The sequence below is a fragment of the Dicentrarchus labrax genome, unplaced genomic scaffold, assembly GCF_905237075.1.
Source record: "Dicentrarchus labrax unplaced genomic scaffold, dlabrax2021, whole genome shotgun sequence".
NCBI classification, from domain to species: Eukaryota; Metazoa; Chordata; class Actinopteri; family Moronidae; genus Dicentrarchus; species Dicentrarchus labrax.
In genome coordinates, this window is record NW_026136711.1 from 28,376,899 (window position 1) to 28,399,658 (window position 22,760).

A 22,760-nucleotide genomic window follows, 5' to 3' on the forward strand; every position below is an offset into this window, starting at 1 on the left:
CCAGCCAGCCTGCAAACCTGAAACCCTTTCATTGTCACTGCTTTTGTACTCTGAAAATGACAAAATGTAGTTCAAAAAGGATGGAGCCCCCACTCCTGCTCACACACTTGTCTTTCTTCTCATCACGAGCAGCGTGAACAATCTCATAACCCTTGAGTTCAGCCCTTTCTACTCAGTGTACAGGAACACACGACGTGATGAATCCAGAATGAAGGTGCAAAATCTGCAGTTTTACCCGTAATGATTGTGGAAGATTACCAGCATACAGAGAAAGGGAGAAGTTTCACAAATCACTTCTTTTCCAGCCTTAGAGGCATTCAGGAAAGTGCCTCAAGTATCCCAAATTTCTATCGGGAAGCTGTCTTTGCAATTAAGTGTTTCTCTGCTTATCTCCCCTACAGAAATGTCTGTTGTTCCCTTCTGCCAGTCAATATGCCCCCATGGTGGCATTGAAAAACCCATCATCTGTTACTATCTCATTCGTGCATGTAATGCTGTTTAATACAAGGACACAGCTCTTGTTAGAAATGAGCAAAACCGTCTTGATCGAAGTGTACGAGAGACTACTTTCTACTGTTGGGTATTGTTCTTTCGTTGCTAACTTCTCTCTTTTGCCAGAGATTTGAGTTAGTCAACCCTCTACTAAATTAAATATTCAAAGCCCTTAAAACAAAACCCAAAACTTCTTATTCACTTATTGACTTTTAACTGCCTTTGGAGCGGTCATGTTGTCAAGTCATGCTTCTCCAAGGAGTCGTTCATTTTCACATTTGCAGTTGTTACTGACTGAGATTTCCTTATCAATGATTTTCATATCTCAGCTGCACAAAACAATGAGAACATTTTCTCTTTCTAAAAATAAGAATGAGCAGGTGAATACAGGTTATAAACAACACTCTCCTGTAATGTCACCTTTTAAATCTGAGTTAGTCATGACAGAAAGCTAGGACTGAATAGAGTGCTATCTTGCCTTTTACTCCAGCAACAAGTAAAATTGCTTCTAAAAATGTGCTCAATATAGAGTCACAGAGTCTATTTTTAAGGACGGAAAAGATTCTTACTCTCTAAAATTCTTTGATGTTCAAAAGTTAAAAAGGCTAAAAGCCTTTGGCTAAGCACTGTGTATCTAAAGATGAGGGCAGATTTAGCCAATAAACTTTTGCACATAAAAGAATGACTTTTTTTAAAGAGATTTGAGACAGTAGGCAGGGTTTGTGAAACAAGAAATGCAACGTGACAGCAGAATAGACATTCCTATAGTATTTTGCACCTTGAGTATGTGCAAACTCTTCTTTTATAAACGGATTTTCCCTCAACTATCCAAAGTGATTAATGTCTTTATTCTCAATGTGTGTTCTTAATCTATCTTAAAGTGCTGTGTGAGCCGTCTAATAATGGAAGTGGATTGTCTTACACTATATAACTTCCTTGAGAATAAATTTCTTGACTCAGCTGAATATATTGAGCATGTCTGATTGATTCATGACTGCCAATATCATTACTATCATTAAAACATACATCTCCAGTACTCTCTGGATATGGAGCTTGCCAAGGGCAGCTATTAAGGTGGTGTTACATTGAAAGTGACCTGGCTGTGAACCGTCAGCATTATCTGTTGATTAATTAAGGAGCCAGAGTACTCCATCAGAAGTGCTTGTCGGATGGTTGAATAGCTTCTGAAACCTCCTCCCCCACACCTTGACGTCAGATTAGGGGCGAGCTGTGTCCGACCATTTACCTGCCTTCTCATCCCTCTGTGGCTCACTGCGTCTGCACTTCCCTTTGTCCTCCCTTCCCTCTGAATCCCCTCCTTCATTTTCTCCCCATGCACCTTTGATAAGACGCAGTGGGTTGCTGGTTATTAGATTAAATTGAAAAAATGTTGGTGTTTTTTTTACCATCATTTTCTGAGCCAACTGCAATAAAGCAGGGAATGTGTTTAATCTGTCAGTGGCCATTGTCATCATCACCCCCCTGGTGGGAAATTCAGAAACATGGAGCTGTGCCCATTGTTCTCACTGAGAGCAGCATAGAGAGCATTAACCTAACACAGGAAGCTCTGCGTGACTCTGGCTTCAACACAAACATTTATCCCTCCATGCATACATACGCATACATGTGCACACATAAACACACGTGCATGCATGCATACATGAATACACATGCAGGTGAACACACAGAATAATATTATTTGTCATCTTACGTACAAATGAAAGAACTACAGTTGGTTTCCACGGGTGCTTTTTGATTCCGATCTCTCCAGCATGCTGAATTTATCTGATAAATGTATCTTTATCCTTATGTAGCCAGCAGCAGTTGTTGTGGCACATCATGCCACGCAGCGTGATAGAAAAGAATGAGCAATCCCTTTTCACCCCAGACCAAAAAATATTTTCATTTGGAAAGGATACAGTATAAATGCTGTAATAACATCACTGATAACCAGTTTTTGAACTTGAGAATTTAAGGCAACAATGCTGGAATGTCCCGCTCATGATTGATTGCTCTCTCTCTCTCTCTCTCTCTCTCTCTCTCTCTCTCTCTCTCTCTCTCTCTCTCTCTCTCATGGTCACAACATTGCATCTTATTCAAAGGCATCGGCCTGCAATCACCTTTTCTTTGAGCCTTCAGATTCAGATTTCCATCCCTCTTTCCATGGGACAATTACAACTAAACAAGAGTCTACAGCATGCTAGCACCCATCTGAGGCTGTTCTACTTTTGTACTACTCAGTAGGCACAGCTAAATGCATACTAACACACTCACACTGAGAATGATGTTTTGCAGGTATGTTTACCATGATCACCATCTCAGTTTAGCATGTTAGCATCTGAACAATTGAGCTGAAGCTCATGGGTACGGAAGCCGAGAATGGCTGTGCTTGCAATATTTTTTTTTGTAATGCTTTCATTAAAATTTCAAGGTAATTCCTTCAATAACTGACGAAAATATTTCACTCACAAACACATACGTGAACCTCGTGGTGGCTCTTGAGGAGAAGTCAGGTAATTATCCTAGTCATTAGAATTCCTCATTTCAGGAATATGAATGTCTGTTTAAACTTTTGTGCCTATCCATCTTTTCATATCCAGTCATTCAGTTAACTCCACAAATAAGTGAAAACCTTAACTTGCTGATAAATGTCAGGAGATCTGAGTCATCAGGATGAATCGTCTGAAAACCTGCACCAAAATGCAAAGCAAAACATCCAACAGTTGTTGAGACATCTAACTAAAGCCAATCGACCAACATTGCCAGAGCCATGCCACGAGCTTAAAATACCAGTGAGCCACTGTACACCAGCAGAGAATGGCCAGATCCTTTCATGGTGGGGAACCTTATGTCCATTTTCCCATAACCTGCACATGTTGCAGATGCCATTGATAAGAGGGTATTTGAGTAAATTCACAAAATAACCCAGCTAGATTACCAACTAAACCCAGTTAGAGGCTGAGAAAAGATTGTATCTCTACCCTCCAGTGTCTCTGTCTCGCTCCCCCTCTCTAACACTGATGGATATCTGGCCCTACGTCTTCACTCAGCCATGCTCACTTGCCCTCACATTTCCCGACTGAGGGGTCAGCTCTGCTCGTGTCTGTTGGAAAGCTTTCACAGGATCTGCATCTTTAGTCATTCTGAGCCACCAGCAGGTAGTTTTGCTGTTGACTCTGTTGTAGTGATTTATTTCATCCCTCGACTTTGAAACATCTTTTTACAATGAAGTAATATTTTGAAGAATGTCATTTCAAAGTGAGACACCTGTGCCTGATAGCTCCAAAATAATGTAAAAATAACTTGTTTTTACTAGTTTTTACTGCCTGTATATTGAATTTGTTTGGAGGTTATTTCAAAAATCTATATACTGTTTATGATGTTGGCCTGTAAATGACCTTTTTTTTGTCTTCAAAGCATAACTTGATCTAGTACATTATTATTTCTTGTTTTTTTCTGCTTATCCAATCCATAAACAGTGTGAATTCACACATTTCGGGGCTCTGAAATGAAAGTTTGGATGAATGGCATCCCTGCTGCCTTGGGGAACAGATGACCTTAAAGGTTAGCATCAGAGCATTCTTGTTCGTGACTCTCGGGTTAATGTCCTCTTGAATCCTCCAAGGAGAAAAACAAAAGCCAAACAAAGTACTATGGGATTTTAGAGAATAAAGCATATGACTGTGATTTAGGTCTGTAGATTCCCAGACAAACAGAAAATTGTACAGCACATTTTATGTTGTTCACGAGAGGCTCATATGGAGTTTTGTTGCCTATTTGCAGATTTGTTTTGAAGCCAAACAGCCCATCTGAAGGTAATAGCTTCCTAGGTTGATTAACTTTATTAGATCTTTACCCAGTGGCCTCATTCTCCTTCTCCGTAATGCCACCTGATCAAGTTAGAACTGCAGGGCACCAAATTGCAGAGAAGGATAATGATTTATTGGCTGAGTGGTGAGAAAAGTGGTTTTAGAACTTGCGCAGTGTTATTAAAAATGTCAACCGTGGACCTGGGGACACGTACAGCAGGTGGAAAGAACATCACAAACACTCACAAGAATCCTGAAAAGTCATCCGTGTGTCAGGGAGCACAAACAATTTAGGAGCAAACAACCCATACGCACAGACACAAACACTGTGCGCATGAAAACATTGCACTCCAGTGTGTGTGTGTGTGTGTTTACTGTACGCTCTGTCTCTCTGTGACTTGCACAGTGTGCATGTCTTTGTTTGAGAAGAGTGTTCATGAGTCACCACTGTCTTTAGCCCGAGGCTCAGCAGCCAGCCAGCAGAAGGAGGGGATGCATGTTTTATTTTAGTCGCTCTAATATGCCGTGAAGACATCATTATCTTGAAACATGTTGTATTCCAGAGCCTCTATTGTTTAAAATGGCACAGAAGATGTGGATAACTGTTTCATCCTCATCACAGTCATAGAGATCATTAGATGTGCAATTCAACGTGCTTCATTAGATGTGGCTTTTGTTGGTGCCAGCTAAGCAGTGTGTGGCTGTGTGAACCCTCCTTGGCGAGCGAAGGATGTTATCTTTTCTGTCATGCACATACAAGTGCTGCCCATAGGGAAGAGGTGAGCATGCAAGGAGCTTGGCTGATTGAGGGCACAGGGCACAGAGGCTACGGTTGCCTGTGAATACTAAGGATGCCTCACAAGAGACCCTTTTGTCAGCATCAAATCCCTGTGAGAGGAGTCATGAATAGCACAGAGTGTGTGAGATCTTTTCTACATTCTTCCCATATCTTCATTTCCTATTTCTCTCTCTCTGCAGATCCCCCATATCTTTCCCATATATATCCAAATCAAAGAACACAATAAAAACACTTTATGGCATTCATGGTTTGGTAAATTATATTAGTGGCTATTTTCCTTCAAATATATCACAGAAAACTAGAGAAAATCAATGTAATGTAATGATTTTGGCATCAAAATCACAGTTTTGCTGATGTGAAAGTGTTATCACTTTGGCCTAGCCTGGATTTGTGACTGTAAAATATGTGCATGAAAGTCTATTAGAGGTGAAGCTCCTGGACAGGCAGAATTTACAGATGAAAAATCTGAGAAGTATCCAGAGGAACATCTAACATTTTCTGCTACACTTCAAACTCAAGTCAACTCAGTAACCTCAGTCTCCTGCACCCACACTCTTAGACACACACAGACAGAAAAGGAGGAACCCTCACTCTCCTTCCTTTAAAATGGAGCAGCCACCCAGTGCGTCAGTAACCTGATTACCCCAGCTGTCAGTCTGAATAAGGACAGGCTTTGGGATCCTCCCGTCCTCTGATCCTCAGTACGGGACAGAGCCAATCCTCCTGAAGAGTCTGGAAACAACCTCAGAACAGGACGGACACAAAAACAGGGAGCAGGAAAAAGAACCAGGGATACAAGTCAGCGGGTAAGCGGATACAGAACTTTTTTTTAATTTCAGCTGAGTTGAAGTTTTTAGCCATCAGACATCAGGCTACTAGATGCATATCGAATTTGAATAGTGGTATGCACTTGTGTGTGTGTGTCACATAAAAGCACTCATGTGCTTCTTTATCAATCTAATATAGGTTTCAGATTCTACTGGGAATCGTCTCTTTTAAGAATTATATGACCACATTAGAGCTGATAAGAAAAGCAAACTATGTGAAAAGGAGAAAGTAAAAAAAAAGTCACAGTTAGTTGACAGGATGAAGGAAGGGTTCTCTCTGAGCCGGTCAGTCAAGTAAGGGGAGGGCAACAGGATACAACTTGTGGGTGGACCCTGATTATTGTTTCTGTGCACAACAAGTCTCTCACTCACATGCTGCCCTTTCCCTCCCAAAAAGAAGCACTTTGTATGAGTTAGAGTGGGTGCACAGGCAGATTTGTCAAGTCTACAGTACTTATATTTTATTAATCTGTATCTTTCAGTACTATCATAGACTGGTTTTCCACAACTAGAAGTTAAAAAGCTCCACAAAGATCCTGGATGACTCTCTGGACTGACTAAGAATACTACAGGAAACTGAGGACCCTGAGTTGCGCTCGGCAGCCCCAAAACAATGGCAGAGTGCACTCTGGATGCCAATCCGGCCAAGGTGGTCCAGAATCCAAAGGCTGACATTAAGGACTCCAGTGAAGTTTCAGCTGAGTCTGCATCGGTGGCAGCAGTCAAAGTCAGACCTACAGACCTGGGGCTGATTCGAAGCTTGTCCAAGTCGGACTCTGACTTGTTGGCGTCACCACTCGGGGAGGAGGATGGAGGTCTGGCTGGCCGCAGTGGATCTGTGTCTAACTGCAGCTCTGGGCAGCCGTCCATAGAGCGCATGCCTTCCTTTGCCTCTGAGTGGGATGAGGTAATACTCAAGCTCTGGGGATGGGAAACAAGTGGGAGGGTGAAGAGGACAGAGGGAGTGGCACAGGCTTTCAAGTAGAGTGTGTTAACGTGCTTAAGAGAGAGTCTGTTAGCGAGTGTGAACGTGTAAGAAAAAGGAGAGTCCGATAAGAGATGCAGAGGGGGGAAAAAAGAGAAAGAAACGGGATGGGGCGAAGCAGCACATTTGAGGAAAGAAAGAGGAAGGAAGGAAAGAAGGAAGAGGGGGCAGAGCAGAGGCAGCAGTATGAGAGCGATCAGGAGTCCAGCAGAAGCAGTGATAGACTGTAGTAACTACCCAGGCTGTTGGCATAGAATGCCTGTGGGTGAGTGCTTGAATGCATGAATGGCTTGATCACTTGCACCGACCTCCCTGTAGCAGCCCTGGCATCCAAGACTAATTGGGCTTGTGCTGTCATTCCACATCCACTCAGTACATGTCTCAGGGGCCGACCCACGCTTCCACTGTCTCCTCCTGCACTCCTCTGGCTCCTTTGCTTCGTCTTGCGCCATCTACTTTCAGCCCACTGTGAGCAACTAACCCCTCCCTCCCAGCCCAGTATCCCCAAAAGCCTTAACTTGTGATTTTTGAGCACTTTGGAGCGTCAATGCAGCAACACCCTAGAGCAAAGAATAATCATTTCTTACCAAAAACTTCCAAATGCTCTAAAATAGTCGAAACCTGTGGGGACAATGCCTGATGACTGATAATGTATTACATTATTACAATGCACAGAGGCAAAAATAATGTGATTTTTTAAAGTGTCCTCAGTAGACTAGAACATTTCTGACACTTTCCACTTTATTGTAATAACCAAGTGATACCATAGCAGTGAAAAGCCTGTTGCTCTTGCTTGTTAAACACAGAAGTCAGCCTCAGTTTAGGAGCAGTTCTCATTCATCTACCTTGACTTTATGCATTTTTATCTGCAGACTGGACAAGAAATTGAGTTATTCTTGAGAAAGTGAATTATAGAACAGCATAATTCCTGAGCAGAACTGCAACAAAGTCCAAGGTAATATTCTGAAAATGTCAGATATTTATCAGGACTCTAGTACTTGTATTGATGTGACATTGTCTCTGTTATCTTGTACTTGGCTGTGCCTCATGGGTCTTTTGACCTGAACTTTTCTCAGTCTTAGCCACTGGTCTCCCTTATTTCAGTCTTTGGTTTCTGATTTCCCATCAGTCTAAATATCTTATAATTTGATTGTTATAGGAAAGTAATTTTGAATTGAAACAGAATTGCACACCAAGCAATGTAGACAGCTATGAAACAACATTAGTCTGCCATTAAGGGAGATTAACTTTACAGACAATATTATTCAGTTAAATGAATCATGATAATTTGTGTGTTTTTTCTTAAATACTCAAAAACCTATACAGAGTTTGGTTTGCAAATATGTTTTTCAAAATAAGCAATATTTAATTAACTCTCTGTATAAGTCATACAATTCTAGCAAATAATGCAACTTTGTTGTGTTAAATGTTATTTAAAAAAAACCAATAAAAAAGTAAGAGAGGATCTAATAGCAAAGTAACTGGTTCATGGCGCTTGATCCACTAATAAAAGGGAATGGAAATAAATTATTTATTATCATGGTTGTATGATTGAAAATAATCCTAATGCATATCGAAACACTGATCTTTGTACTTTAATGATTTTTGATACATTTGATACATTTTTTATGTTGTTTTAAGTTTAAACTATAGGACAGAGTGATTCAAGCGATATTACAGCTGACTATGAACAAAATTACCGCAACAGTTTGAAGAATATTGAACTGGTTTTGTTTCTTTTGGCCTTGGTTTTAGTTTTGACCCAATTTGGTCTTGAATCTCGAAACTCGACTTGGATTTATCTTAGACTTGACTTAAGTGGTCTTGATGACAGCCCTGCCCAGGTTACTGCCACATAAACAGGGTCTTTACAGTATGTTGAGAGCATGTATCTCATTCATCCTTACAACAAGGGCAATTGGGTGTCACTTCAGAGTACTTTTACTTGGCTGTGTGTACCCCTCTCTCTTTGTCATCTCTCCCCTGTCCAGTGCCTGCTCTCTGCTCCACCCCTCTGCTCTCTGACAGCACTGTTTATTCAGGCCATGTTGGGCGGGGTGTCCTGTTCTCAAGGGCATCCTGTTTTGCAGCTGCTCCTGAGTGTCTGTTTCTCTTCGAGATTTCAAGGGATTTGTTTGGGTTGGGGATCTGGGTGTGTGTGTGTGTGTGTGTGTGTGTGTGTGTGTGTGTGCGTGTGTGTGGTGAGGGCAAAAATTGACTCTGCCTTGTGAGCTTATTTCATGAAGCGATCCACCACCACCAAATATTAAAGCGACACACGAGGCTCGGAAGGAGGCTAGGCTTTAGGCCAGATTCAAATACAACACACATATGTCAGTAAATGCGCACACAGAAAAAAAAAGTACTTAATACAAACGCTACGATAAGGTGTAACCTTTAAACTCCATTGACATTTTCAGTGGAACATATACATTTGGAATTTGATTGTTTCTGGCAGCTTTGTTGTTTGTGTTGCCGCTGACCAGTTTTGGGCTCCATTGTAGTGAAAGTATTTGCTGTTCTATTTACATTTGTTTCTTAAACAAAGAGAACAATCAAGCAATGTGATGAGACAGTTTGTGTTGAGTTTATTTTCTGCTTTCTGAACTATAACACAGAGCAAAGATGGTCAGAAGGCCTATTTGTACAGGACTGTGTATTTGGTTTTAAGAGGAGTGAATATGGGAGTCTTCAACTCATGTTAAGCCTACTGGATGTGTCATTAGTCTAATTAAATTAAACTTTTAATAAAGGAAAAGACTCAATGGAAAAAACCTCAAAGACATACACCCCAGTCTCTCTCAGTCCTGTCACAAGTGGCTGCTCCTTCATGGTGAGTGTTAATGCCTGTCTGATGCTCTGATTTATGGTGATGTCCTCTACCTGTCCCGTCGGTTTTTGTTGGATTAGCAAATCATTCTTTTGACATCTGACTGGAGTGTCTGCATGGACGCTCACTCTTTACTGTATAATGTATGATCACGGCGTATAGCATATAAAATATCTTGAAATATGTGACAGTTACTTGAAGTGAGTCGTTTACTTTTGGGGAAATTGTTGTATTACCATATTTGTTATATTTTTAAGGCATAAATAAATAAAATACCACAAAAAAAACCAAAAGTCAAATAATGAAATGATTAATGAAATACAAGTAAGAATTGAAAAGAAAAAAAAACCAATTAACATAATTTTGCCCGCCATCAGCCGAAGCGAGCAGGCCAAACAAACCTGAAGCTGAATAACATAACGCAGAAACATTATCTGAGCCCTGAATGGAAACTGCCGTTAGCTGTAACCCACGGTAACGTAACCAAGGTGATGGAGACAACACTGGCATTAGCGTCAGTTAGCTATAAAATGCTATGACGGTACAGGGGATGTCAACTCCACCGACCCCAAGTTTAACCGTTGGGTCAGACGATAACGACGATAGTGTTCTTTTATGATCTTAATTTTGTATCTTTTAATTGTTTAATCTTATTTGCCCCAGTGCAGTTAATTTTTTTTATTTTTTATTCTTCTATTCTTTTAATTCTACCTCACTTCTATATGATTTTATTTCTCTGAGTTTAGTTTAGAAAAGTGCTGTATACATAAAGTTATTATTATTAGTAGTAGTAGTAGTAGTTGTAAAAATTCTAAATAAACACTGATAAATGCACAGTAAGGCAGCTAATAATTATGAGCTCATTAAAAATAGTATGTTAGATTTATGATGTACTTTTTTTAATAACTAGTTTGAGTGTGAAAGATTTACACTGAAAATCAGTGCAACGTAGTGTGTTGGGGAAAAGACACACATACATCTGCCCTAAGTCGTATTTTAAAGAGTGAATAATTAGCAAATTTTAAGGAATAAGACATTAAATTAGCCAGCTTACATCTTGTGGACATTAATAATGCACTCCATCCTAAAAGATTAGCTATTATCTCATGTTACCATAGCACATATCTGATAAATTAATACATCCTTAATTGTATCTTCAATCTTAAAAGGCTATTATCAATACCAATCATTTAGCAAACTTAATAGTTTCTTCTTTTAAACTGCATTATAGCTGCCATGGAACAATTTAACATCCTGCTTTGGACATTTGGTCGGTTATCTACAGAAATAGGAAACATAAGCACTAAACAACAACATAGATCAATGAATACAAGGCACATCCACACTACTTCTTTATGTGTTCATGTATTTTTTTGTTTTCCTTTACGATTAATACCACAAAAAGCCTTATTATATAAGAATCTTTTAGCATTTAAGAGACCATTACATACTGCACTAATAATAGAAATGGCATATATGATTAGGGTGATTGACATCTTCCACATCTGTTCAATACTCAAAAAGCAAAGGTTAACACAACCACATGTTACAGATGCTTGAGTGGATTCATTCGTGTGTGTACTCTAAATTTCCCAGCGGTATTCCTCAGGTCATTACACATGCAGGCTTTTAAAGTGCGTACAGTGTGTGTATTTATATACTACTTACTAATACCTGTAGTTTTTACATAAAATGTGGTTTGAAATCCCTAACCAAAATACCCTTATTTTTATTATGTTAAATTTGGCCTATTGTAATCTTTTTGATAATGTATGCACCTTTTATAATATAATACTTATAGTAATATAAAAAAATAGTTTGAAAACAGATCTTAATATGGTTTTTAAATGAAAATAAATGTTCAACTTCTGTGAATTTGAATTGTCTCAGTAAAAATGAACTTATAAAAACGTTTTCCTGTTGGTAAATCCAGCTGATAAAGAGGGAATATTTTCTCAAAGTACGTGTAAACTGGTTTATAATTCATATAAAGAGCCACGGCAGAGTGAACACATCCCAAGATCTGGTTAGACAGATGTGGTACATGAATATGAGAGTAGTGGTGATGGTGTTTGTGGGGGGCTGGGGGTTGGCAGGGGGGAGGCAGGGTCCTGTTTCACCTGCTACATTGCCCGTAAAATTTCTCACCAGGTGTAACATGTGAGACGTTTCATCCAACCTGCTGTTGAATGCCGTTATTCCACACATGCAAGTTTGCCAGTTTGAAAACACCAATATGAAGGTTTAAATTTGAAAGGAAAGCTATTGTGCTATTGTGGCGTCCTACTTTAATAACCTTTAAAGTATTGTATTTATTTAGTAAAAGAACACTTTTTTAAAATTTTAAAGTAAATTCAGAAACTTAAATTACATCACCAGCTTGAAACTGAAATTGATCATTTTCATTGACTGCATGCAGTTTTTGATTAATTTAGTTGGTTCAAGAGCTGCTGCTGCTCTGAAAAGTCAGCCACACATATACAACACAGTGATTACATTCAATACAAACCTTTTGCAGCCTTTTCCCATGACATTTATTTCACAAAAAACTAATTCTTTCTGCATAATAGAAGAAAATAAATGTTATTTAACCATGACCACAAGTTTTTCCCTAACCATTGTTGCAGATATATACACGTTCTCAAAGAAAAACACAATCAGTTAGCACTTTTCTTCAAAACAGCTGAGGTAATATAAAAAATATATTATGAAATGATTGAACATAGAGTTGCAAAATTGTGCTCTCAGGAGAGCTGAAACAGTTAGTTGAATAATAAAATAAACTATTTTAATAATGCTTTATTGTTTAAATCACTTTTCAAACAGAACTACCAGATATTTGATGGTTCAAGTTTGTCATTTATGAGTATGAATGGAGTATCTTTAGGTAAAAAAAGTAATTTGAAGACAGAAATTGTGATGACCTTGTATAAGCCAATTCATAAAGAATAATTGATACTGAAAATAATGATGTAGTTTCAGCACTAGCTCTTATCCATCACTCAGGTAAAGCGCTGACACCTCTTATTTTGTACAGGTGGAAAAATACACACTGAGGAATTTAATTTATGATAATCTGACATTACTTGACATTAAGTCCCCATTCCAGCACTACCTGACAAGCTGGATGCAAGCACATGGTAAAATGTACATAAATCAAGTAAAGATATTGTGCCAGAATCTTAAATACATTCTCATGTAGTGGTTAATAAAAAGTGAGTAATGTATTAATGCAGCCACTTGTCACTGCCAAAAATGTATATAGCAAATGATATTTTCCTTAAAATAATTGTTGTAAGATTATAAAAGATTGTTATAAGGCAAAAAAAAACAACAACCTTTATCCGCAAAAAAGATTAAAACATCTACGACACAAAGCACTGCACTCATGTCACCATGTCTCGCCACATTTACAGTACACCACGAAGGCCACCGTGACTTTACTGTTATTATTCTTAGTAGCTTTATTTATGCTCTGTGGTTCCAAAGCTGTCAAATAAATAGAAATCAATCCAAATCCTGAGTACTGCTGGACAGAATTATGTGGTTTGGATCTTGTATAGTGTGGAGCTACTGGCCCATCTGTCTTTATTGACAATGATACTGAGGCGGTAATCCTGTTTTCAGACCAGCGCCAGTGAGGCATGCAGCCTTTTTGGTTTGTTTATTATATCCAGCCATCATTTCCATTATCTGCTCTGTTTTGGGCTCGCTGCCATCACTTATGTGCAGGACGCACTGGCTCAGTGGACAATATTGTACTCCCTAGCTCTAAAGCACATTGTTTAAGATTATTTCACATTATCTCTATCTTATTAGCTAGCCTGAAGTTGACTGGACAAAAAAAAAAGGCTGGAGGGAAAAAAGGGCAAATTGCACGCACAAAAAGATAAATTAAAACAGTACATTACATAGCGTTTTTATTATTACTATTTAGAAATAAGTGATTGTTGAAGTCAGTTGAAATATTTCCACCTGCTGTGACCTATTTTTATACGTTGCTCACCAGGTTTTAAGGTCTTTTTCATGCCTGAAAAGTTGCAAAATTCAGTATACTCCAATATGAAAGTATACTTTATACTAAATTCATACTAAAATACTATGATTCATTGGTCTGCTGATGGTCACTATTGCCCCACAATGCAATCCATAAATGCAGCTCACAGCTAGACAGTCTGGGGAGGCAGCTTCAGGAACAGACAGCAAACAGTTTCCTTTCTCCTGCTTTCTCCTTGTGAAGTTTAATTGGCAGAAGTGTTTCACAGTCACAGTATGATTGACAGCTCATGTCTCATACAGATAGTACAAAATGATGAAGTGTCATCGTTTATTGTATTCTACTGTGTTTGATATATAGAATTGGGACACAGCGGTGGTTTCTACATAGGCTTCTGTTATGTTTGTGTTGTTATTGATCTGTTTTATGTTCTTCAAAGCCCATAGTTGACAATGATTAACATATACATATACACTGATCAAGGAAAGACATGTACACTGATAAAGGAATCAGAGTTATTTATCATTTTACAACACAAGGTTGTACAACAAAATGAAAGTCTGCTGTCCCTTAATGCTACACACACAGAAAATAATAAAAAACAGTTATTTATATACACATACATACACGTATACAATCTTCACATACATTTTTCTTTTACATTTGAGAAACAGCGTCCATCCACGTTGACTGCATTTGAGCACCAAGCACCAGTGATATAAACACAGAATCCGCCTCCTCTCGTCCTGCGATCTGTCAGCTCAGAACACGATCCGCCCGTCAAGGATCCGGGATGTTGATGGAGCAGGTCTCTGTAAAGTAGTAGGCACAACAGTCTCTGATTTCCCATTTTGTCCAGACCGAGCATTAGCCAGGAGCAGCCAAACTGGGCAAGTGTGGTTCATATACGGCTTTCTTCCTCTCCTCCAGTCTCGGTGGGCTGGTCCGGCTGGTCTGGCTGGGTGGATTGTTTCAAACCCTGCGCTTCCTTTTCCAATGACTTTAGGCTATTTCTGTCATGGGTAATACATATTTCATCAATAAAGCTGAAAACAGATTAAAACAAAAACAGCAAAGTCTGAAGGAGCTAGCCTACTGACCACAGCATCTGAATGTACAGCCACAATCAGAATCTCCTGATCCAGTTGATTTGAACACTTTTGGCTTAGCCCTTAAAGATGCAATCCAATCAGACATCATTCAACGATGTTTCAACTAGGGCTGAGCAAGTACTCTGCTGTAACGAGTATAGATGATGTACTTTTTCCGATTACGAGTATCAAAGTAAAATGTCTAAATATCTGTACTTGTTCTGTTAGTAGTTCTCTTATTCTTGTGATCCAAAACATTGTTTTGAAGGTCAATTCTGTAAATACTTTTCTAATAAATATACTTTTGATCAACCTATATCAATTTAAGTTTAAATTAACAACTTCTAGTTAGTCCCGGGCCACTTCACCTGCACCACCAATGTCCGCATTAAACCCCACACATTCTGAGTACAGACACAAATACAGATAATTTAGTTGGTTGAACAGATACAGAAAAGTGTACTGGCTCATCCCTAGTTTCAACAACAAAGCTACGACAGACCCTTACCGGCTCCAGTCCATAGAAAGCATTCACTGTTTGCTGATTTGTGCCACCGGTTTGTCTTCAGACTGTATTTTCTGCTCTAGTTAGTAAACTTTCCAATTAATTCTAATTACATTATAATATTCAATTTCCTGGTTTGCTTTAGTATTTCAGGATTCTTACTTTTCTCTCATGGAACAGTGCCACTTATGTATATGCTGTATATTGTCCTGGGTCAGTGATGCAGATAATGAGTGTAGGTATAATAAGGCTTGTAGAGGAACTCACTGAGGCTGACAGGCCGACTCCTGGCCAATATGGAGCTCACTTAAAAGTAACAAGCACAGTCTCTTAACATACTGAAGCCACATTGATTCAAGTCAGCAATCTGTTGTTCTTTGATTGCCTCATAAAAGATTCAGTATATGTTGCTTACTTAATCCTTCTTCACAAATCAAAATCACAAACCCAAGATCAGTAGCAGTGTAAGTTTGGCCCTACTTTGTAGTCCATCGAGTTGTACTAGGAAGTGTGAACCCAGAAAGTCTGCTTTTTGGGTTTTATAGCTCAATTCTGATTGAAGACATATAGGAAATACTTACTTAGATCTTGCTTCTCCAATACTTTACCATAGTTCTTTGTACATTTTGCTAAGGGTTTTCTGTACCCTTAGAGTCAAATTATCTTAATTACAATTATTATAATAAAGAATAATTATCTTAAATTAAATCAAAACTTATCTTCAGAAGAGCTTGTCTCAGGTTCCTGAATGGACAACATACAGCTGCTGGAGTAGATCTCTCCTCTTACCTGTTTTCACCTCTCATGATATCTGGAGGCAATGCAGACTAAGGAACGTTTCAAGGTCATGAACTGATCACAAAAAGCCTGTCAACCACTTACCATGTATTACAAATATGCAAAATGATTTCACCTTACTGTCAGATCTTTTTCACTGCAAAGCTTGAGCATATAAAAGGTGACATAAAAGGGATCATTTTTGCAGTGTGTGAATGAACTGAAGAGCAGATCAACCTGTATTAACATGTAAATCACTTCAGGATGTAGTGCTATCACTCAGAGTTGCACCACTGATTTTAATGATATAGTCCACCCAGAGCCCCCTGTGCTTTATAACTGCACTATCAATTACATTTCTGTGTGAATAGTTCTTCTGATTATTCTCACCCTATTCCCAGACCTTCACTGGAAAGCGCTTTTTGTATCAAATTAATTCCCATTGAGAGCTGACTTGCAGGTGAGGGTAACCTGGACCTTTTCATTTTTAATACATGTCCAATAAGGACACTTGCTCATTTTGGAGGTTGTAGTTTGTGGTGTGGTTGGACTGTATTGTATTATACTTACCTGTCAACTGTCAGTGTGTTTCTCAGCCTTCTTTGAGAGAGCTAGATGAGAATATTGATACCATCTATAAGCATCCAAATATTTGTACTGTAATTATAAAGCTACAGCGAGTGGCTGGTTAGCTTAGCTTAGCTTAGCGTAAGGACTTGAGACTTGGTCCGAAGGTAACAAAATCTGCCTTCCAGCACATGGTGTCATTGCCATGAGGTTGCCAGGCAAGGTTGCAAGTTTGCAGGAAGTCACTGCGGTCTGCCAAGAAATAGTTCAGTCCATAACCCACATAAAACTACAACATTTTGTTTTGACCTATGGTTTTTATACGGACACAACGTGTAACAGTTTTGTATGGAAACAAAACACACCGATCAGCCATAACATTATGACCACTGACAGGTGAAGTGAATAACGCTGATTATCTGGTTATCATGGCTCCTGTCAGTGGGTGGGAGACATATTAGGCAGCAAGTGAACATTTTGTCCTCAAGTTAATGTGTTAGAAGCAGAAAAAATGGGCAGATGTAAGGATTTTAGCGACTTTGACAAGGGCCAAATTGTGATGGCTGGTTGCGTATGGAGCTGCATTACATTATGACCACCAGCGTGCCCAGGTGGTCATAATGTTACGGCTGATCGGTGTATATCGGAGCTAGAATAGCTGTTTCCCCCTATTTCTAGTCTCTTTTCCTTCACAGCTGTTCTCACCTATGAGTCATCTCTACCTGCTATTTCCGGCCGAAGTGGATTTAATGGTTTAAAAATACTAATGGGATGGCACAATGGTGCAGTCGTTAGTGGTTGTCTCCTCACAGCAAGAAGGCTCTGGGTTCAAACCGGGGTCTTTCTGCGTGGAGTGCGTGGGTTTCCTTCAGGGTGCTTTTGTTTCCTCCCGCAGGTTGGTTGACTCTAAATGGCCCTAAGGTGTGAATGTAAGCTTGAATGGTTGTCTGTCACTATGTGTCAGCCCTGTGATTGACTGGCGACCTGTCCAGGGTGTACCCTTGCTCTAATCCAGTGTCAGCTGGGATTGGCTTCAGACCCCCTAGACCCTTAAGGATAAGTGGGTGTACCTGATTAATGTTTGGGCGGAAATACTAATGGACTAATTCACCTGAGTTCCCAGGAACAACTTTATTTCATGAAAATTTTGTGTAATATGGTTGATATATTTGGTGACAACTTTCTCTTCTGAATGACAAAATACAGTATATTAAATACCTGAACTCTGGTGCCAAACATTGAGCTATTTATACAGTGGATGAGGCTGTACATGCATGATGTCATGAATCGTTTCAGCACTTATGTTAACTATGATGATGCTGGTTTCCGTAGAAGCAGCATTTTGGTGACAGGTTTTAAAGGTGCACTTAAGCTTAAGATCTAATGCAGTCCTGATGTGTGTGTGTGTGTGTGTGTGTGTGTGTGTGTGTGTGTGTGTGTGTATGATATAGAATGTAACTGGGTTAATTCAGAGAGTAATGTGAGGTCTGTATTGCTGGAGGCATATGCCATGCGTCCCACGTGCCTGACTTCCAAATGAATCAAGGCTTTTCCACAGTGTTGATGCCACTAGCGAAGTGCATAAGGCTTTTTCAAACACTAAATATTACATCAAATAAGCCTGGCTGTGTCTCTGGTGTCACTAGTGAAAGCAGAATCAGCTTTTCAGGCTCACAAAAATCTTCATTGCCGATTGTGAATAGACTACTCTAGTGATTCTAAATATAGTTCCCAGCCTGATTTGCAATCGTTCGCATGAAGAATTTTTAGGTGACCCCAGCCTGAATGGTGCATTTGTTCTGTGCATGAGGTCCTTTTGTCTTTGAAGCATGAAGTGTCAGCAAGTAGTGTGGTGTGTCGACAAATTGCTTACACTTACCCAGCGATGAGTGATTATTATTCAAATATGCAGTACATATGTTATTATTCAGATATGCAGTGCATATGGTAAGTCCCAGACTGTTTGCATTAGCTGGGATATCATGACTCAGATATACCACTCTGTATATTTATATAGAAGAAATATGACATTGGGTTCTTATGAAATGTCTGTTCCAATTGAGCTTAATGAAGTCAGTGAAATACAATCCTTGTATTTGAATGTTTAATAAGGAGGGACAGATTACAATAACAAGTCCTCTCACACCTGCTGCAAATGCTCCCATCTTATTCAATTTTCATGCTGTTGTCTTTAAAGGAATAGTTTGTCATTTTGGGGAACTAAGTGTTTTGACTTTGCTCTTCAGAGTTAGATGTGAAAATTGCTACCGCTCTCAAGCAGCCGTCAAGCTTAGCATACTAGCATAAATACTAGAAACAGGGCTCTGTCTGAAGGTATTAAAATGTTTAAATGAGTGTACAATTCTAGATTATGGTTTTTTACATTTTGGGTTGTATGTGGGTTTATGTTAATAGATAGTCTAATAAACTGTAGGTCTGGATAAAGCTACTAAACAATGGTAATTAGTTGTCCTGATTATATTTTTAGCAGCACTTGATGACATATTACATTGCGCACCAAAGCACTTTGTTGGAACTTTATTTACTGTTCAGTTATCCAGCAAAATAAACAAAAGCAAACAACCTGGAAATGGATTTTGTCGCTCCTGGAAAGTCAGAGACTACTTAAATAAACAGTTTTGGCTCTAAGCCCCTAAACAACTCTTCTCTGAGTTGCTCTGTAATCTCCTGCATGCAGCATTGTGCTCACTTAACCTTGCAGTAAGCTGTTGCCTTATTCTGTGAAGCTTAAATAATACAGGTCTGAGAGGGCAATCAAATACTCACAAAGGAACAGTCAGTAACAGATCTGAATCTCTGGAGGATGAGTTTGTGCAGTTTGGACTTGGCTACAGGACTGCCTATAGGACTCAATAATTTGGAGTTTCAAAAGCTTCTAGATTGTAATTCACCTCATCACCCCGCAGTGTTTTAGCTGAGTGGTGGGTTAGTCATTGAATTGCTGTCCACGTTGGACTGTTGCTTGTAATCCATCATTGCAAAGCAGTCCGCCTCCTTCCCAATACTCCCAGCAGCAGCAACTCTCTGTCCTAACTGCTCACCCAGTGCTACTCCTTCAGTGTCCCTGTTTTGTAATTGGTTTGGCTACGGTGTGATGTTGGAGGGTTAAACAGATTTTAATGCATGTTTTGAATTAATGGCAAAGGCTGATATGTACTGAAATAATTTTAACGTAAGATCTGCACTGCTCTGTATTGTTATTCATCAATAGTAAATGCAAAGGTGATTGTTTTCTCCAGTTTCATGTTTGTTCTCTTTAACAGATTGAGAAGATCATGAACTTGATTGGAGCAGGCATTGAAACGTCCAAAAAGAAACAGCCCACACCAAGCTCAGGTAACGCTTCACCACCTTTTTAATTCATGGAGAATGGAGGGGTTATCTTTTTTTTTCCAGATACATGACTATGTGGTGTGTAATTTATTGGTTGGTTAATGCAAAATGACAACTGGGTCTGGGGTATTAAGTGAGTCTTATTCATTAACCATTTCTAAAGCTCTTAATAGCCCTTGGCTGCATTGATGATAGTCCAGCAGAGGATATTGGATTGGAATTATATGTAATGTTAGCAGCAATCAAACTTTTTACACCCTATAAGTGATTACATTTGTGAGCAGCTTTTCTGAGAGCTGTTATTCAGTATTCAAACACACCTTCAGAAAAGATGTAGGATAGAGACTGAAGCTGGCATTTGTTTGGCACATCATTGTTGTTATGTTACACACAAGCTTTCCACTTTATGGGAAATATAATTCTGAATTCCCCTCACTGTCATATTTTTTTTCTGGAGTTACTGTATACCTCAATAGGGTTTGAATTGATAGTACACCTCATTAAGTGTCCTTCAGGCAGTAGAGAGGGTGAAGCCAGCTGGCATCAGCTCAGTTTGTTTAGATAACTCTCCTGAGTTAATACAGTGTAAACCCACCTCCATTAGATACTCCGCCATAAGGTGGTTTCATCACACAGTATTGTGTAACAGCTTCTCTGGGGCACAAGACCGCCTTATAGAAGTCTCAGCAGATTTATTAAGATAAATATTTTCATTAGTTATGTTCTAGTTTGTTTCTTGGATTAACAATCTGCTGACCACAGCAATGTGTAACACCACCAGAACTGAAAGACAGGAGGGAGACATTAATGGTCATGTGGTGGTGACAAAAGGGTATAAAGTAGGGATGCCACAAATAGAAAAGAAATTATGTTGTAATTAAGAGTTAAGACTTTTATTGCTGCACCAGCATTTAACCCTCCATGTCAGTGTTTGACCAGTGCAACCAATTAAACTAAATCTGACAATACAAAACATCTACTGTTCATGAATAGGGAATTAAATTGATAAACAATTCAAACTGATGATAAAAACTAAAATAAATAAATAGTAAGTTCAACACCAATTATCATTACTATGACATACTATTATTCAGCATCTTCATCTTAATCTTCCCTTGTTTTACACAATTTTAATCAGTTACTTCCAGGCTGCTTTTAACCCCATACACAAGCCTTATGAAATCATTTACCTTTGTTAATGTTATTTTAGGCCAAAAGGAAGTGCATATTGTCAGCTCAGTCCTAAAGCAAAGCTGGTTTCCACTGCTGTGTGAATTTATGCTTTTAATTGTAACTTGACTTCCAGCACACCCAAGGATTCTTAGATTAATTGCTATCCCAACAATTAAGACCTGAGGTTATTTCACATTACGTAAGAGAAAATATGTTGTTTGTTTGTTTGTTTTCTTCTACACGTATAGGTGTGTGCTATTTATAGGCCTTGTTTGAAGAACAGCATGCTGAAAGTGTCCCAGATTCAGCTGAGTCATGCAGTCGCTTCTCCCGATTTTAATCTGAGATTGTGCACAAGTCGTTCTGGAGGTTGCGAGGATGGTTTTGTTGCTGTTTTGGTACGTGGCGGTTGGTAAAGAGGTCATATTTCTATTTCCACAATGTAATGAAAGGAAACAAACAAGTACCCTTCAGACTCATCATCAGAAGAGGGGGAGAAAGAGAGAGAGAGAAGAGAAGGAGATAAGGGGGATTGCACAAAGATGGAAACCTAAATTGTCATTCATTCATTCTACCTTTATCTTTCTGTTGTGACAAAAATGGGAAAACCTTATCAATTATCCCTTTTCTATTCAAAACACCTTTTCCTTGTATACTTCCCCTTTCAAATCCGGACGGCCAATTCGTCTTCAGGAGGAGATTTTGGAACATCAGATTTTTGTGGCAGCGGAAAACCAACCCTGCAGTTTTGTGCCATTCTGCGTGCTCAAGGATGAGGCTGTTTGTGTTGTGTGTGCCCATCACTAGTGCCTCGATTGTGTGCTAAGAGAGCACTGAGTAAATGAGCTTAAAAAGAGAGAGGGAGTGGAGAGAGAGCTCAGCTAACAGCACACAGGAGGCATCGGCTCGGTTTGTGTACAGGCACACTCTGACGTTCAAAGGAAAAGAGTCCGCCTTCAGTTTCCCTGAATTAATTCAGCTTTGCGGCTCATTTTCTTCAGCGCTTGGGTGTGTTGACAAGAAGCTAGTGCTTTTCTCCTGCTCTGATAAAGAGGCACGGCTTTATCTAGGCACAACCTCTACCTCCTCTGCTGTAAAAAGGTCTTTCTTGGCGCTCCTTGGAGCCAAGTCTAGACCTAGCAGCGCTCAAACCGTACAGAAACACACTTGGATAGATTTGACAGCTTGGCCTGTTTAACAGGGGATAAGACAGTGACCCAGTTCCCCCCCACGGAGGAGCATTGGATACTCTGTCAGTCAGTAATTAGGTCCTACTACTGTGGGAGGTGTTGCTGTCCCAAATGAATGGAAGTAATTGGATGGGGTGGCTGGTATTTTTAACAGTCTTTGTGTGGATATTGTGGTGTAAGAGCTGACTTGGGTGAGGAAAGAGTAAAGAAGGAGGAGGAGTTGAGGGATCTCGTAGTGAATCATAATTAGTCCACATCAATCCTTCTTACTTCCTATTACCATCTTATCTCGCCCATATGTTTCATCGCCTCCTCCTTTATTAGTCTTATTCTGTCTCTTATCTGTCTCCTGCTCATTCTCTCC

The 22,760-nt window shown here is 39.4% G+C and overlaps 1 protein-coding gene across 6 annotated transcripts in view; it reads left to right on the forward strand.

Moving 5' to 3' along the window:
• The first annotated feature begins 5,801 nt into the window (after positions 1-5,801).
• Positions 5,802-22,760, forward strand: part of anks1ab (ankyrin repeat and sterile alpha motif domain containing 1Ab) — a 40,770-nt gene continuing 23,811 nt past the window's right edge. For 5 of the 6 annotated variants that reach the window (XR_007886352.1, XM_051413670.1, XM_051413672.1 and 2 more), the window contains exons 1-2: positions 6,314-6,834; positions 19,964-20,036. Coding sequence is in view for 5 of the 6 variants with exons in the window: in XM_051413670.1 (XP_051269630.1) it covers positions 6,541-6,834; positions 19,964-20,036 (367 nt within the window). In the remaining variant the exon portion in view is untranslated. Of the gene's footprint in view, positions 5,907-6,313; positions 6,835-19,963; positions 20,037-22,760 lie in introns of those variants that run through there. The other variant, XM_051413671.1, reaches the window with a different exon arrangement.